General features: G+C 33.0%; 1 protein-coding gene and 1 long non-coding RNA gene across 2 annotated transcripts; one reads left to right on the top strand and one right to left on the bottom strand.

The window, feature by feature from the left end:
• Window positions 1–1,477: 1,477 nt before the first annotated feature.
• LOC143073333 (uncharacterized) lies at window positions 1,478–4,995 on the top strand. The gene is made up of 2 exons (XR_012977477.1): window positions 1,478–1,666; window positions 2,109–4,995. It is a non-coding gene; the product is annotated as an uncharacterized LOC143073333 (long non-coding RNA).
• Window positions 4,996–12,461: 7,466 nt separating this feature from the next.
• LOC143073332 (uncharacterized) lies at window positions 12,462–16,348 on the bottom strand. The gene is made up of 2 exons (XM_076248784.1): window positions 16,297–16,348; window positions 12,462–15,281 (listed from the first exon to the last, which is right to left on the bottom strand). Exons 1-2 carry the CDS (start codon window positions 16,332–16,334, stop codon window positions 12,926–12,928), a joined length of 2,394 nt encoding a protein of 797 aa, XP_076104899.1. The 5' UTR covers window positions 16,335–16,348; the 3' UTR covers window positions 12,462–12,925.
• Between the last annotated feature and the right edge of the window lie 289 nt (window positions 16,349–16,637).

The following is a 16,637-nucleotide window of genomic DNA, read 5'->3' as shown; positions in this document are numbered from 1 at the left end:
TAAGATTTTTTCCCCATGAACAAGAGTTATAAATGAGAATTGATTAAGCAAGGATAGTTCTCACAAAAATAAACAGAGTGTAGAAATCACACACGGTGACTATACAAAATCGAGGAGCAAGCCAAGTGATGTGAACTTATTGTAATAAGATTGATACTCGGACACATTATTTTAAATCTTTGCCGACAACTGGTAAACTTTGCCAGTCCCGCCGGCCCATTCCTAAATACCGTGTAATGGATTTGCTGAGAAGCAGACAGAAATGTCAGTTTTCAATTCTATTGTTAAAACCAGCCAGGGAGTCGACTCTCCAACTCCAAGCGATCACCTTTATTTTTTATTATTGTGACATTTCCGTATGCAACTTGTACCGTAATTTCCCTCGCATGTGCAACACGATGGGTGCCACTTTGCAGCAGGAATTTCAAGCTTATAGCCTATATACGAACCTGTATAGTTTTGCCTCGAATCAAATTTATTTTGGTTGCGTTTCTTTTGCTTTATTTTTTTGTATTACATTCCTAACTGCTTTTTCTACTTCAGGAATGTTTTTACTGGTTTACATGCACATGTCTATCTATTTAAATTATATATATTCGGTCAGTTCAGAATTCAGGAATTTACTCGAACGATGTGTGGTGTTGTCTTTTTTTTTATTTAGCCATGGTGATGGGGACTTTTGATAAAAAAATTATTGACTCTTGTATCCGAGCTGGTATCGTCTCTATTTCATTAGAAAGTATCTTAGTGGGTATTAATATGTATAAAACATGATCGTATATACTATATATCTATGTTTCCTTATGAGCTTGAAATTATTTGGTACAGAGTTTTCATTAGATTGAATGTAAATTGTTGAACATCTTGACAAGTATAAAATTTTATAGTTCGTTATTTTGTACTGTTATATAAATACCACTGTCCCAGGTTAGGTGGAGTGTTGGGATCTCGCTAACATGCTTAACCCCGCCACATTATGTATGTATGTGCCTGTCCCAAGTCAGGAGCCTGTAATTCAGTGGTTGTCGTTTGTTTATGTGTTACTGTATTTGTTTTTCGTTCATTTTTTTTATATAAATAAGACCGTTAGTTTTCTCGTTTGAATTGTTTTACATTATCATTTCGGGTCCTTTTATAGCTCACTATGCGGTATGGGCTTTGCTCATTGTTGAAGGCCGTACGGTGACATATAGTTGTTTATTTCTGTGTCATTTTGGTCTCTTGTGGAGAGTTGTCTCATTGGCAATCATACCACATGGGTCATCTTCTTTTTTTTTTAATAAAAGTGGTATCTTTAGTTTAACTCGCGACAAAGAAAACATTGTTACATATTGGTTTCTATCGCACTCTATAGCTACTTAAATCTAGCTGTTATATATTAAATTATAACGTAATAATTAAATGTAACAGAATGGTGTTACAGAAAGTATCAAAGGAAACACTGACTTGACTGAGGCACACCGGGGTGAAGTTGAAGGATGTCATTTTCATTATATCAGTTATTATTTCCTTATATCCATGGTGATCGAGCTATTTGTTTTTATGTAACAATAGGTTAAAACCGGATAAACAATGATTGACATATCATATGATAAAATACTTGTGAAAGGTCTTACAAGTTTAAAGGTTTCTGAGCAATTCGTAACAAAATAAACAGAGAAAAAAAGTAAGTTTATTTTTGTAATACTATTCAAATTAAGATTGTAAAATTCAGTTGTAGTTTTCTGTTTGCAATTGATTATAAAGAATGAATACAGAAAGGGAGATCATAGGAGTTACGCCAATGAAACAGCAACCCATCGACAAAAATAACAAAATCATTGTTTAGTAGATGGCGAATTGGTTAACAAAAGTCAATATACTCTTAGAAAAGAAAGAATGTCTGATTGAAAATTGAAATCGTTTGTATTTGGAGGTAGGTTTTATAGTATGTTAATACAATATGAGAGTTTTAGTCAATTCGGTTATTTTAAATTGGACAGATAAGGCCCATCTAGACGCGTTTGATATTTTTATACATGTATATTATTTAGTTCGATTAAAAACTTGTTTGTATTCGTGTAATAAGTGAGATTGGGTAATATAACTTATTTTTCTTTCTATCGCAGCAATCAAAGTGTACTGATGACGCCATTCGTCGTCTTGCTGTTTTTGTCTTCGGTTTGCACAACACAGTCAAACATAGGTGAATGGAATGGATGTAAATTTCAAATAGAGGACGAGTCGGCTGAATATTTTACGAAATGGGTAAAAATACTACAGGGAATGCTTGCACATATAAAATTCATATTTTACGACAAACCGTTCAACGCGACGGACGAGGTCCTGTTTCCGGACAGATGGATGTGGACATTTGTACCTCCTGGAGGAGGCAAATTTTACATTTCATGGCCTGTAGACTATTTTGTTTATTCGTTTGGTCTACTCGACACGCACAGTCTAAAATATCCAGTCACGCTCTATGTTCAAACAGACCCTGAAAACTGCAGTATTCTTTTCGGTGGTAATAACACTATTCATGAACTTAGCAATGCTTTGTATAACATGTCAGAGTATTACCTTTTCAAACTCAATGACCTTTATGAGTACAGTTATTGGTGTTATATAACAACAAACTCAAAGTTTAGAGACTCCACATGGTATATGCTTAACCAATATCTAGGTGTTCCGCTACAGTTGTTTGGTTATAAATGTTGCCGTAATTTCGTAGAGAAAAGGAAAGCGATTTGTGACATTAGAAACGAAAATATCTGGAATATTTATCAGCTCCTGCCATACTACATTGGAATAATTGTCATGGCGTATTTCCCTCTTGTTGTTGTAAAGATAGGAAAACACGCCATCGATTCTGGGGAAGAGTTAGAGAATTCAGGTTCTCAACTATTAAGTCTAGAAACTAAAGATACAGATTTTCTGTTTCTTAAACAAAGGGGACCGATATCAATTTCCAAATTATTGTTTGGATTATTCGGTCTTGGGGATAGACATCCGCTCCTTGTCTCAAGAATTAGAAGAACATTGTTTGTATTGCTCACTCCGATCATTGTGTACGTATTTCTCCTTATATATCATGGACTTGGACAAGGCCTCATCAAGGAGATAGTCAAACATAAAATACCGTGCGGTTTCATGTCACTTCTCGGTGGATTCACAGAAAGCAGGGATTTGTTCCTGCCAATGTTTGGAGGCCCAGTAATATCCCTTATTTTATACAACATTGTTGGAATGATTGTGATATTGGTTCCCGTAGATCTTTCTAAAATTTTGGAACTAGGTCTACCACCGGACACAAAGCCATTTTCAACTCTTCTTATGCTTGATATAGCTACAATAGAGAAATTCTCTAAAAAGCACTGTCTAAACTTCAGTAGATATAGAAAAGTATATTCAGTGATGCGAGGATCTATTTACATGCTTATCAATCCAGTCTTTTTGAAGTTCATAACTTTATTTCATGTACGTAGATGTAATTCCATTATGATGGCTTTATGCAGTTGCTGTAACATGAGCAGATGCCTCGTACTTCTTGTTCGTGTGCCATTGTTTATTATCTACATCTTTTGGTGTATATTTGAAACCCTGTTAATGTATATTTTCTATGGGTTTCCGATTTTTCTCTTCATTTTGGCTGTCGTGCGAGGATATGTTCGTTACTTCAAGCAATCATACAGAAGGATCCCAGTAGTATCCAGTATATGTGCGATCATACTATTTCCTCTATGTTGTCTGTTCTATTTCTTTATGTTCAGTATCATAATTCTGCAGTCCTTCACTATCATTGGCTATTTTATATTTTTTCTTTATTTGTCATTGATTGTTTTTCCCAGTCGTTCTTTCGGATTTATATATTTTGTCATTATGTTTATTTTATTTGTACATACTGTGGTGAAAGAATTTGAAAACGAGTATCAAGCATTACTAGAATTGACAATCAAAGCTTCGGAAAAACTCGTTAAAGTTAAAATTGCCAAAGAACTTCTCGACGACAAAACTAAAAATAACAGTGGATGCTGTGCAACTGAATGTTTGGCCTTGACAAACACAATTCCTTTAGGATTGTCTTATGAATCGTTGTCCATTCAGTATGGATTTCAAAATGGCGAGTATGTTCTGTATAAAGAACAGGTGCCCGGAGTCAGAAAAGATTTGTTTGAATACGTTATTGACAAATTTCGACCCGTTCATATAGCATTTTTCCATATAATAATTCAGATTCTGTGTGTGCAGGTACTTGTGTTAGTATCAATTATTTTCATTTCAAGATACATTAAAAACTTTACATCGGACGAGTCCAATGAGGTCCTGAATGTTATGTCAGTTGTCGTCGTTACCATGTTCCCAAATCTTATTCGTCTGCTTTTCGTGCGCATGCACAATAAAACTGTTCGAAAAAGGAAAGTCAGACAGACGGTAATGGACTTTTGGGAAAAGAAAAAGAAATTTTCAATGGAGAATTAAACATGCTTATTACTAAGTATAATTCAAAATAAATATTTCAAACTTTTCCAAATAGAAGAATCGTTCGAAAACCGAAATTTATCGAAGTATCTCTTAGAAGATAAACTCACGATTTAGTGTGTTGATAGGAAAGATTAGGCCGTGACTGACTATAGACAAGGAAATTCACCGAATCAGTCTAATGAAACGAGTTAGAAAGATATATTTCTCAAAATGTTATGATACATTCGAACTTAAGTTTTTATATCTATATTACTTTCACTTAAATTAAAAGATGGAACTAGAAATGGAACTAACAAGAAGAAAGAAAATAGTTTAAAGATAAAAAAAAAAAAAAAAAGAGTAAAAGAATATTATAAGGTTTATCCATATTTTAATAAAACTGAAAGTTGACAATAGAAATGCAACTAATATATAGGAGAATTTTGTCTAATGGAAAATGAGAACAGAAATTTAAGGTTAACCATATTTCCCTTATGTGATATTATGTATATGTATTTCTTTTATATTCCTACCTTTATTAAAAGTGACCTCTTACGTTTCTTTTTGTTTTTTATTACGCGTATCAGAGACATATATGTATTATATGTCTCTGCGCGTATGATTAAAAAAATGTATATTTTTGCACTTTCTGTTGTAAGATAAAAGTGTCGGGTAGTATATAAAGTATAATTTCCTCCAATAGATGTAAGAATTTCGTTGAATATATATGGTTAGTTTTATTTTTAGCCCAAATCTTTTTGTGTATTAAAAACAAATGTTATGTCATGTTCCTTTGTATAATACTATTGTCTACGATGTAGAAAAGACGATGTCTAAACGAACAAAAGATACTTGAAATAACATTTACTTTAGATTTAAGTAGATTGTTCCTGTCTCGTTATTATGTAACATAACGGAAATAAAAAAAAAAATGGTGCATTAGTTCTTAGTGTTAACCCATGCAAAGTACACTACAGAAATAGTGTTGTTTTGCTGTTCTTCATCTTCATTTGAAGTCACAGTCTTGAACATGGACCAGAAGCTCATATGGCATTTCCTCAAACAACGGTAGTGCACTAAAGAATCTATATAATTAAAATATATATAAGTCTGATATCTTCATGCTGATCCGACGAGTAGGCGAGTTATGACCGATCAGAATTTTAAACAGATTGTAAAATCAGATAGGAAAATAATTATTCAATAGTTGACAATGCTAGTTTAAATGGAGAAAGCATTTAATTCAAAATTAGTGATAGTACCAAGGATTTGTAGATTACTATAAATATCCCTGGTGTGCTTGACCGGCATTACAGGTTGGTTCATATTAAGCGATGTTCAGCAAGACTTTGCATGGTTATGCACTATGTCGTGTATTTATGGATTCAGTATCTTTGAAAAGAATAAGTTCAGTTCACAATTTTGCGTCTTCAGCAAAGCTTATAGTTATGCATTCAGTTCGGCTTTCAAGAACGAGAAAAATTCATACTAAAGGTCAGCTTTAAAAGCCCCAAACATGACAAGATGTAAAAAAAAAAAAAAAAAGAATAACCAACGGCCTGATTTATGACAAAATAATAAATGAAAAACAAACGTGGTAAGACACCTACCAACGACAACTACTGGAAACAAACCAGGCTCATATCCTTGAAAAGTAATATAAAAAATTTGGCGGGGTTAAACGTGTTTTTGAGCACTTATCCACACATTTAACCTAGATGAGTGGTGTCACAGCACAACATAACAATACACTAAACATCAGTTGAAACTGTCTTGAATCGTCAGATATCAGCATAAGGACATAAAACAACTAACTTGAAGACAAAGAATAATGCAACTTACCAATCTTAGAGTACTCGCAATTACCATGATTACTGAAAGCTATTTCAAAGCCAATAACAACTGATAAATCAATCATGTTCTCTCAAACGAACGTATTGATCAATCAGAACACATCCACGGGATTCAGTGTAGTGTTATAACCAGTCTCAGAAAAAAAGTGACATTGTACAATGCAAAAAACAACAACCAAAAACAAAGCATAGTATTGGCAGGATGTAGGCCCTAAGCTTCCATATCAGTATATATAACAATACATTTCTAGTTATGCTTTAATTTATAAAAAAAAAAACAATATTAATAACGATAAAAATAGTATACAAACACTATGGTGTTAAATTACATTTGTGTTGCATGGTGTATTATTTGTACCATAAAGCTGTATATATAAATATAAACCAGGAAGACTTTCTATTGGCCGTATGTATTCAAGAACTTTTACAACAAGGATATAGATGAATCAAAACTGTTTCTTAGGTTAATAGCAAACATTAAAATGTATTGTTAAACTACGATATCACGTTCGGGAATCAGATAAAAAAAAAAGTGGTGTTATTATTTAAAAACTGACACATTTAGGAGGCCGGTTTACACGGTATATTGATATAATACAGGTTATGGTCCATTGCGTGTAGCTTTTCGGGGATGAATATCATTTCCCTAATCTATTATCCAAAATAAGGTCCGAGTACACAGTTATTTCGTAGTGCATTTCCTTTAGACAATAAATGAAAATAAAAAAAATCCCACCTGCGCTTTCTCCATAATATTTTTACAGTGTGTTGTACTACTTTTGGGACAAATTATATCAAAATTATAGAAAACTTCATCAGCTCTAACTCAAAATATGGACAATTTTATGTGAAGGGGGGCTTGAAATCTTTTGACAGCTTCCGAAATGCTAATTTTTGACCTTTTTCAACTGGACCAAATCACTACTTTACATTATAGATCATGAATTAAATTTTTTTACAGTGTAATTTTATCCCCCTTCTTGCTACTTGAGGCATAAAACATAAATAAATAAATTTGGAAGGGGTATAAAAAAAATTGACAAGTAACACACTGTCCACAGTAGGGACTATATTCGTGGACAGAAAATCAAGGGACGATAACTGTGTACTCGGACCATAAGACTTTTAAAAATGTTTAATTTGCTTTTCTCCATGTATTTGTAATGGCTATTATGCATACAGCCTATAGGAACACTTCTCTGTTAACTTACTAAATAACTTTTATAACATGGATATAGATTTCATAAATTTATAAAAATCGTATGTAAATTATAGCACATGTACAGTCATCAAAATTATAATTTTTCATATCAGCAGGTTGAGTACACTGAAGCTATGAGCTTTCTTTTGTCTGGTTGATGTTTTCTATGATACTAGTATCGTATAGTTCGTGTTAATCTTTTTAATTGATTCATTCAAATTTTACAATACCACGCCTGGTAAACCATCTAATCTCAACCAAAATGTTGAGACGGAAAAAAGTATTCTGGCACTTCCTGTTGAGTCTTTCTGGTTCAAAATATCCAAAATAAACACAGGGTAGGTCGACTTTTCGTCAATTTACTGAAAATCAATGACTTTTTTGTAAATAGGAGAATGTCATGCCATAGATAAATGATAATTGTAGCTAATATGTCTCTGTTTGGTTCAAAATATCTGAAATTGAAGTCACAATCACTTTTCTTCTTCGGATTATCATGTTTACTTTCTTTGAATCCGACAAAACTGCTATGATATTAATAATGACCTAGCAAGAAAATATGTCAATTATTTGTGTTTTTTTTTAAGCTTTACGATAACCACGTCTGTAAATTGCAAAAATATTTTTTGTCAAGCCTATTCTAAGCAGAAAAATGAAAAATTCTAAATGGTTGAGATATAAATGTACTGGTTGAGTCTTTCTGTCACAATGTTGAGACTTTCTGGTAACTTTGTGTCATAAAGTATATTATTGTTAAAATATTGGCGCTGAGGTTTCAAAGTTCAAATTAACTACGACTAGCAATACTAAACGCATGCAATATTACTATATAAAGACAAAAACTGCTAAAATAGCTATGCTTAAGTTTAATTTAAATAATTAAATGTAATTTCTGTTGTAAAAATAAAGTTATTTCCCAAAATGAACAACGAAACTTTATCAGTGAGCGGTACTATTCGAGTTTACCTTTTTGCGGTTAACCTGATATATATGTTTTCTGTCTGTGGTAAGTTAAAATCTAAATACTGATACAATTTTGATAAACATGCAGCAAAAAATGACGTTTGTTCCTCTATTCATGAATATTTGATAAATATGAGTTATTTCTGAATAAAAATTGCATATTTTTTAATGATACTTATAAAATACAGAAATTACCGATTATTTAACAAAAAAACATTTGTGTTTATCGTTTAAAACAAAAAAGTTATGTCTTTCTTTCGAAAAAGAAAATACGGACACAAATCTGAATTTTTAGCAAATATACAAAATTTCGAACTCATTTTACTCAAAAAGTAGCACATGAAGGTATATTTTTTTATTGCATATTTGATTTAATGAGGTAAAAAATAGCCTATATGCAAATTTTCATCAACTTGTAAATACAGGTTCAAAACTGTATCGTATGCCCTTAATACAACCACTACGACTATTCTACGGTTATGCTCAGCAGTTCAAGACCGTATCCTTTACAAAAGTCGATTCTAGTACGATCGTAATGAGGACGTTGTAACAGAAAAAAAACATGAAAATAACGAATTTTCCGTGACATTTTATGCCACTTATACCACGACCTCAACACGATTTGAATTTATTTTAGATCGTCGTGAGCGTTGTGCGATCGTGGTCTAGTGTGCCGAGGGTATTCTCAATATCCGCCCGACATTTATTAAAAAGGGAACTAACAGCTAGGAAATTTAAGAGTAACTCAAAACGATTTTAAGGTGGTATGGGTGTCTTCCTCCATCTTGGATCGTAAAAAACAGAGAACCAAAGGTCCAGACTTTCTATCAAGTCAGCAAAATTTGATGCAGGAATGCAGATATTTAATGTGAATTTTCATTTTATGTCCGTTATGTAATGAACAAATAAAACGGACTTGTAGTATGCCGATAAATGGTAGGGGTTGAAAAGAATTAGAAAACAAATATCAGAATAAAAAGCCACTAACTTTGCCTGATCATGATTTAGAAGATCATATAAAAAAGAAGATGTGGTATGATTGCTAATGAGATAACTCTCCACATGAGACCAACATGACACAGAAATTAACAACTATAGGTAACCATACGGCCTTCATTAATGATCAAAGCCCATACCGCATACATGTAGTCAGTTATAAAAAGCCGTAAATATGCATGATACTAAAGAAAACCAACATACCAATAATTGTTTTTTCCTGACGCGATTTTCAATTGGTGTGTATCCGTTTTATAGTCAATTATCGTTCTGTTATCCTTCTGTTCATGTCCGTCTCACATCCGTTTTATCCTTTATATGTCCGGTAAAGATCGTTAGTTAACCTGTCTACCGGACCTCCAACGGATGTTTAACGGACGAGTAACAGATACAAAACGAACACAGAACGGACGAGTATTGTAAACAAAAAACAGACGCCTACTGGACACTTCATCCGTTGAACGTCCGTTCAAAGGTTTTTAACATGCTAAAATTTTTCCACCGGACCAACCGGACGTCGACTGATAAAGTTGATACTGAACGGAATGAAACAGATATGTACGGACGTCTATAACGGATAACAACACTCGTTTCAAGGAACGAACGAATTGAAAAAAAGTTATCCGTGCGGCGTCCGTTCGCGCTATCTGGTAAGGTGTGACCGGAGATTTAAGCACATGTTACACTTTTTTTTTTTTTTTTTAACGATAACAAATATTTTATTGCATGTTACACCTTAACGGATAGCGCAAACGGATTACTTTTTACAATCCGTTCATGTCCGTAAGACGTCCGTTAATTTTCGTTTCATGTCCGTTCAACATCCGTTATATCCATCAATGGCCCTTCTGTCCGGTGGAGAATTTCGAGCATGTTCAATACTTTGAATTAACGGACATTCAACGGATGAAGTGTCCGTTGTACATCCGGTAGTCGTCCGTTTTTTTACGGATGTGCATGCGTTCTTAAAGAGTGACAAATCTTAGCTGCGGGATAATACCTTGTATACTATAAATATATATATAATAGAGTATGATTGCCAATGAGACAACTCTTCACAAGAGACCAAAATGACACAGAGATTAACAACTATAGGTCAACGTACGGCCTTCAACAATGAGCAAAGCCCATACTGCATAGTCAGCTATAAAAGGCCCCGAAATGACAATAGTAACGAGAAAACTAACGACCTTATTTATGTAAAAAAAAATGAACGAAAAACAAATATGTAACACATAAACAAACGACAACCACTGAATTACAGGCTCTTAACTTGGTACAGACACATACATACATAATATTGCGGGGTTAAACATTTTAGCGGGATTCCAACCCTCCCCTAACATTGGACAGTAGAATAACAGTACAACATAGGAACGAACTATAAAAATCAGTTGGAAAATGCTTAATTCATCAGATGGACAAAAATACAAGTGGACGTATATATCAATTTCATTTTTAAAAGCACACACGGCGTGTCAATCTAGTACAAAGGAGGGTTTATGTTCATATAACATTCATTTCATGTACTCGTCCTGAATATGCATTTAGTTAGAAAATTAGTATTTTAATGACTCATTAAAACATCAATACTACAATCTGCGCAGTTTTACTCCTGTTCATGTTGATTATAAACATAGAAAAAAACGTAATAGAAAAATAACTGACCCACTGACATTTTACTTTGTGAAATTGCTAGAAACAGTACCTATGCAAAAGTAGCTGTGTATAGTTAAAGTTAAGTGCTGATGTTAACCCCCAGCACTGCAAATGTAAAGTATAGCGATGTAGATTTCGAAAAGCTAGCTATTGCGATGTCAAGTTAAGCGATGTAGGAATAAATTTTAGCGCTGGAGATATGAATTACAACATTATTGACTTTATAGCTTCTGTGCAAAACTGCTTCTCAAACGCTAGACTATTAATCTCCAGCGCTAGACTATTAATCTTCAGCGCTAGACTATTAATCTCCAGCGCCAGAAAAAACACAGCTATTCACTATTAACTATTCACTTTAGTACAACCAAAGGTCTCTTTAGAAGCTGCCTGCCATAACTATACAGACACGAATAAAATGACAGTTGAAAAAGATAAGATTAAAATGACAGTTGAAATGTCAAACAATATACGGCAAGTTTATGAATTTTGGCGGTTGTACATTTGTATGTATAATTGATACTAAGCTAGTTGAAAATTTCAATCACCAGAAGATCTCAACATTGTTCCAGAAGATCTCAACATTGTTCCAGAATATCTCAACCGATACCAGAAAATCTCAACATGATCTACTTCATAACATATTTAGCTTAATTAAATTATATTAGTAAAGAAAAGGAGCAAACTGTAATTTTATGTTTATAAGGTTTTAGAAAAATACTAATTTACTGATATATACGTAGTTTATCAATGATTTCACTGTAATTTTGTCAATAGCCGACTGCACTGGCCACATTTACCTGCAGGAGAAAAGTCATTCCAATGTCATTTTAAATCATATTGGTCCGTGTTATACACGAAACAAATCCTAATTCAATTATCTATGGCATGACATTCTCCTATTTTACAAAAAAGTCATTGATTTTCAGTAAATTGACGAAAAGTCGACCTACCCTGTGGATATTTTGGATATTTTGAACCAGAAAGACTCAACAGGAAGTGCCAGAATACTTTTTTCCGTCTCAACATTTTGGTTGAGATTAGATGGTTTACCAGGCGTGAATACTAGTATATAAATTGGCATGAATTTATAATTATAGTTGAATCATTAGTGCGATTCGGAAACAAGTTTTAAACTTATATAGTATTGCACAACCCAAATGAAAAAAATAACCAAAAGATATATAATATCTTTGGTTAGCTTGCTTGCAAGCTGAACCGTGAAGTCATTGTAAGGTTAGGTAAACTACCCTTCTTTAAGAGTAGACTAATCTGACGGATAACCAATCTATCTGTCTGTAGGATTAGGCTGCTTCGTAAGAAGGGTAGTTTACCTAACCTTACAATGACTTCACGGTCCAGCTAACAAGCAAGCTAACCAAACGGATATTACCTTTAGCTACACACTCAATGAAATTGGTTGTAACATTATTCTACCGTTGATACTGTTTAAAAATATCATTGTTGATCATTACTGAGAGTCTGTTTTTCACCAGCCAAATTGTTCAGTTCTTTTAAGATCTGGAATCAAAATTATTCAAAATACGGACGTGACAAGACTTTTATAGTACAACCTAACATCTATTGCTACTAATGTTTAAAGAATTCATTCGTCAAACTTATACGTTTAAGTCCATGAACTTATCACGAGTTGGGTTTTTAATCGCCTTTTTAAATCAACTGGAGATCCCATCTTCGCTAGCCAGGGGTTACGATCCAGCCCCCTTCTCTCCACCTAAGATGCTGGAGATCCCAACTATTTTTGATATTGACATCAGTTGATACTTCCAGCTGAATTGAAGCCATGTCCTTTTTCTTACTCATTATCATCGTCGATGTGAACATCGTTCCTTCCTCTCCAAAATTCTATAACTCTCTGTCGGATTTTTCTTTTTCTAACCTTATGGTTATGGACTTTACAGAAGAAAAGACGTACAAGATTTGGAATCATTGTTACTATTATCACACACATAACATTGAGGACATCACTTGATTCTCGTGACGATTCCCTCTTTATGTACGTGGAAATAAATAGTATAGAGATCAATACAATAACTTGTAGCACTAATATTTGCACTATGATATGGAAGAATGCGATATGAATGGGGTATGATTTATCGATAACAAACCGATACAAATCTTTCCGAACTCCCGGCATCTGTTTTCGATATCGTACATATTCGATTCGATTATCATGCTGTAACGATGTTGTTTGATTAAATATTTCTAAGGGAATTCTGTTAGTAATTGCTATAAATTCAGACATAGCACAACAATTCTGTCTTTTATTTAGTAGTTCCTTTGCTCTGGCAGCCTTTTCCACTCTAACGGAGGCTTGTATAGTATGATGCAATAAGTCTTGGTACTCCTGTTTAAAATCTTTCAATACACTATGTACATATAGAATGAACATAATCACATAGTATACAAACCCAAAAGACCAGCCTGGAAAAATTATAAGGGACAGGTAAACGAAAAATATGAAATTACCCATGATTATGAAAGTTTCCAGACTTATCATGACCAACATGAACATGAAAAAGAGAAAGCAAATAGGAAAAAGTATTGATAACACAACATTTAGCATAAATGTCTGTTTTTGTTGTGCTCTTTGGAAATACTTTGCGTATCCTTTAGCAGTTGACACCACAAAATAACAAAAGGGAAATCCGTAATAAAATATCATCAGAAACGTCTCTAAAATACAGAAACAAAAGTAAGACAGAAATACAGGGACACAGACAATGGCCATACAGGTCGTCCCAACACACCCAGGACACAATTTATCTATTACTTTTCTCAATCTTGTCTTTTGGAACGATATAACGAAACACCAAAATGACGGATTAATTAACATGTATAACGATCCCCTCATTACAGAATAGAATCTTCGGTAGCCAGATACATTATGACTGCATTTCTTTTTCGAAAACTTTTCAATTGTGACCAGGTCTAATGTTAAAAGTGTTGAATATGTTGATTCGTCTGGAGATAACCCTAACTGCAGAATATCTGACAAACTTCGTGGAACTAAAGTTAATATTAATCCTACTATGAGGTATAAAATGAGCGAAATTGCGGGACCCCCAAACATTGGTAGATACAGGTCTAGACTCTCAGTAAAACCACCGACAACAGATACAAACCCATGTGGAATTTTATGATTCACTATTTCTGTCATCAAGTATCGTCCTTTCTTGTAATAAAGTAAAATGAATATGTATACAAGAAACGGAGCCAATATTACAAATATAACTCGTCGTACCCTCGACACAATTACCGGATGTTTTTTAGCCAATCCAAAAGCGCTGACAATCATTTTAAAGACTGACACAGGACTTTTTGTTCTCATAAAAATATAGTCGTCATCCTGATCTAGTATAATTGAATATTCCGATTGTAACGAGAGATGTGGTATATCATTACTGGATTCTAAAACATTTTGTCCAAATTTTAGAAGAGCAAGTGGAAAATAAACTAGGAAAGCAAGTCCTATGTAAAACGGTATAAGTTGATAGGAATTCTCTATGACATTTTTGTGGTCACAAATTAGCTTTTTTCTTCCACCACTGTTTTTACAGCATTTATATCCCAATAGTTGTAATGGTACATTTAGGTATCGACTTAAACCATAGTAAAAAGAGTTGTTAAAATAAGAACTCCTCGACAAATAACACCAGTAGCTATAGTCATACATTTCGTTAATTTTATAAAAGTGTTGCTCCAAAGCCATTTTTTGCAAAGCTTTACTAATTCCTTCAGTAGTTTCAGGATCGCCGAATGTAACATTGCAGTCCGGAGGAGTAACGTTTAGGCAGATTTTTGTGGGATATAAAGTATGCGTATCGAGTAGACCGAACGAATACACAAAGTAATCCACGGGCCATGAAATGTAGAATTTTCCACCAAAAGGAGGAACAAATGTCCATATCCATCTGTTTGGAAGCAAAACATCTGGTGTTGAACTATAGGTATTGTTATTTGTAAATGCAATGTCCAAAGGAGCAACCATTCCGTCTATAATCTTAAGCCATTTTGCTAAATAATTGCCGGATTTCTTCTCAACCTCAAAATGACACTGTTTATGCTTTTCAAGATTATTTGAAGCATTACAAGAAATAATAAAAGCAACTAGAAGTATCGTGATGGCGTAATCATTCCTACTTCCACACCTTCAATAGAAAAAATAAGTCACAGAACCATTTAAAATAAGGTCACGGGGCAGTGCCTGGTCATACACTCACCTTTTCTTTACATTTTATTTTAATTTTTACAGTATATATTCATTTATATTTCAACTTATTTGATGTGTTCTTGTTCTTATCTATATCCAATCTTATAAAACAGAAGCAAGTGTATTATAAGTTCTATCAGATTACAGGGGCATGCAGCATATATATTACTGGTATATTGTCGTTTGATGGATAAACTCCATAAGTTGAAATATTATTAAAAATTGCGAAAAATCTAAAACGCATGTGTACAAAAGAGAAGGAAGGTCAATGCCAAAAGAGCCTGTTTGTAAAAATAAAAAAAAAACATCACATTTTTCAAAGACAAAGTAAACATATTGTAGTTGTATTGATAAGGGTGTTGTGTTTTCATAAAAAAAAAAAAAAAAAACAACAAAAAAAACACTTGTATTATTTTTTATTGTAGTTGTATTGGTAAGGGTTGATGTTTAAATAAAAACACATGCATGTAACTTTTCCTAAACAGTAACAGGGTTACATTTTTCAAAGTACACATATGAAAAGTTCACGTCATCTGAGACTCTATACATTTAAACCAGGATAATTCACATTTCCAGAAAAACGTCGCAATTTATTTATTTCTTATTTTATTTTTTGAAGTTTTTTTCAGAGAGATATATTATTTAATTTGCTTAAAATGTCAGTCAACATCACTTTACAGGTATTTTGGTTTTAAATTTATGAAACCTTGAATATTTGAACAAAAAGAAACTTAAGGTTAAACTATAGAAATTAAGGTAAAATCATTTGATCTTTCAGCGTTTTGTATAAAAAAAAAAAAAGAAGATGTGGTATGATTGCCAATGAGACAACTCTCCACAAGAGACCAAAATGACATAGAAATTAACAACTTAAGTTTTATAATATATATATAGTTGGCTAGATAAAAAAAATGTAAACACAAATATATTCTATGCTATAGATATTAACTTACGCTTTCATCCTAACACAACTACGACAGGTATAAAACATGTAAAAAGCTAGGAAGTATATACTTCATTAAATCTTTTTGTTCTTTTTATTGGGTTTTTAAAGTAGGAAGACGGAAACATTTCAATAAAAAATGAAACTACTTACGTATTTCTATTTAAAATTTCCAAAATGAAATAAATATGTTTAAAGGTTATAAGTTTACTGAAATAACCTCGATTTTTAAATGTTGATTTCAATTGTTGATAAGATGATAATTTTAGCAAATATTGCATCGTGGATGCAACTTACCATATTCCTCAAACATTTATCCAAAAATCATAAAATAAGATGAAAGAAACTTTT

Source organism: Mytilus galloprovincialis, chromosome 4 (assembly GCF_965363235.1).
Source record: "Mytilus galloprovincialis chromosome 4, xbMytGall1.hap1.1, whole genome shotgun sequence".
NCBI lineage: Eukaryota > Metazoa > Mollusca > Bivalvia > Mytilida > Mytilidae > Mytilus > Mytilus galloprovincialis.
This window is presented reverse-complemented; position numbering and strand designations above follow the sequence as displayed.

Coding starts and splice junctions, on each gene's coding strand:
- LOC143073332 (XM_076248784.1), bottom strand. CDS start 16,334: ATGTTTTATACCTGTCGTAGTTGTGTTAGGATGAAAGC. Junction 15,282..16,296: donor AGTTGTGTTAGGATGAAAGC/GTAAGTTAATAT, acceptor TTTCTATTGAAG/GTGTGGAAGTAGGAATGATT.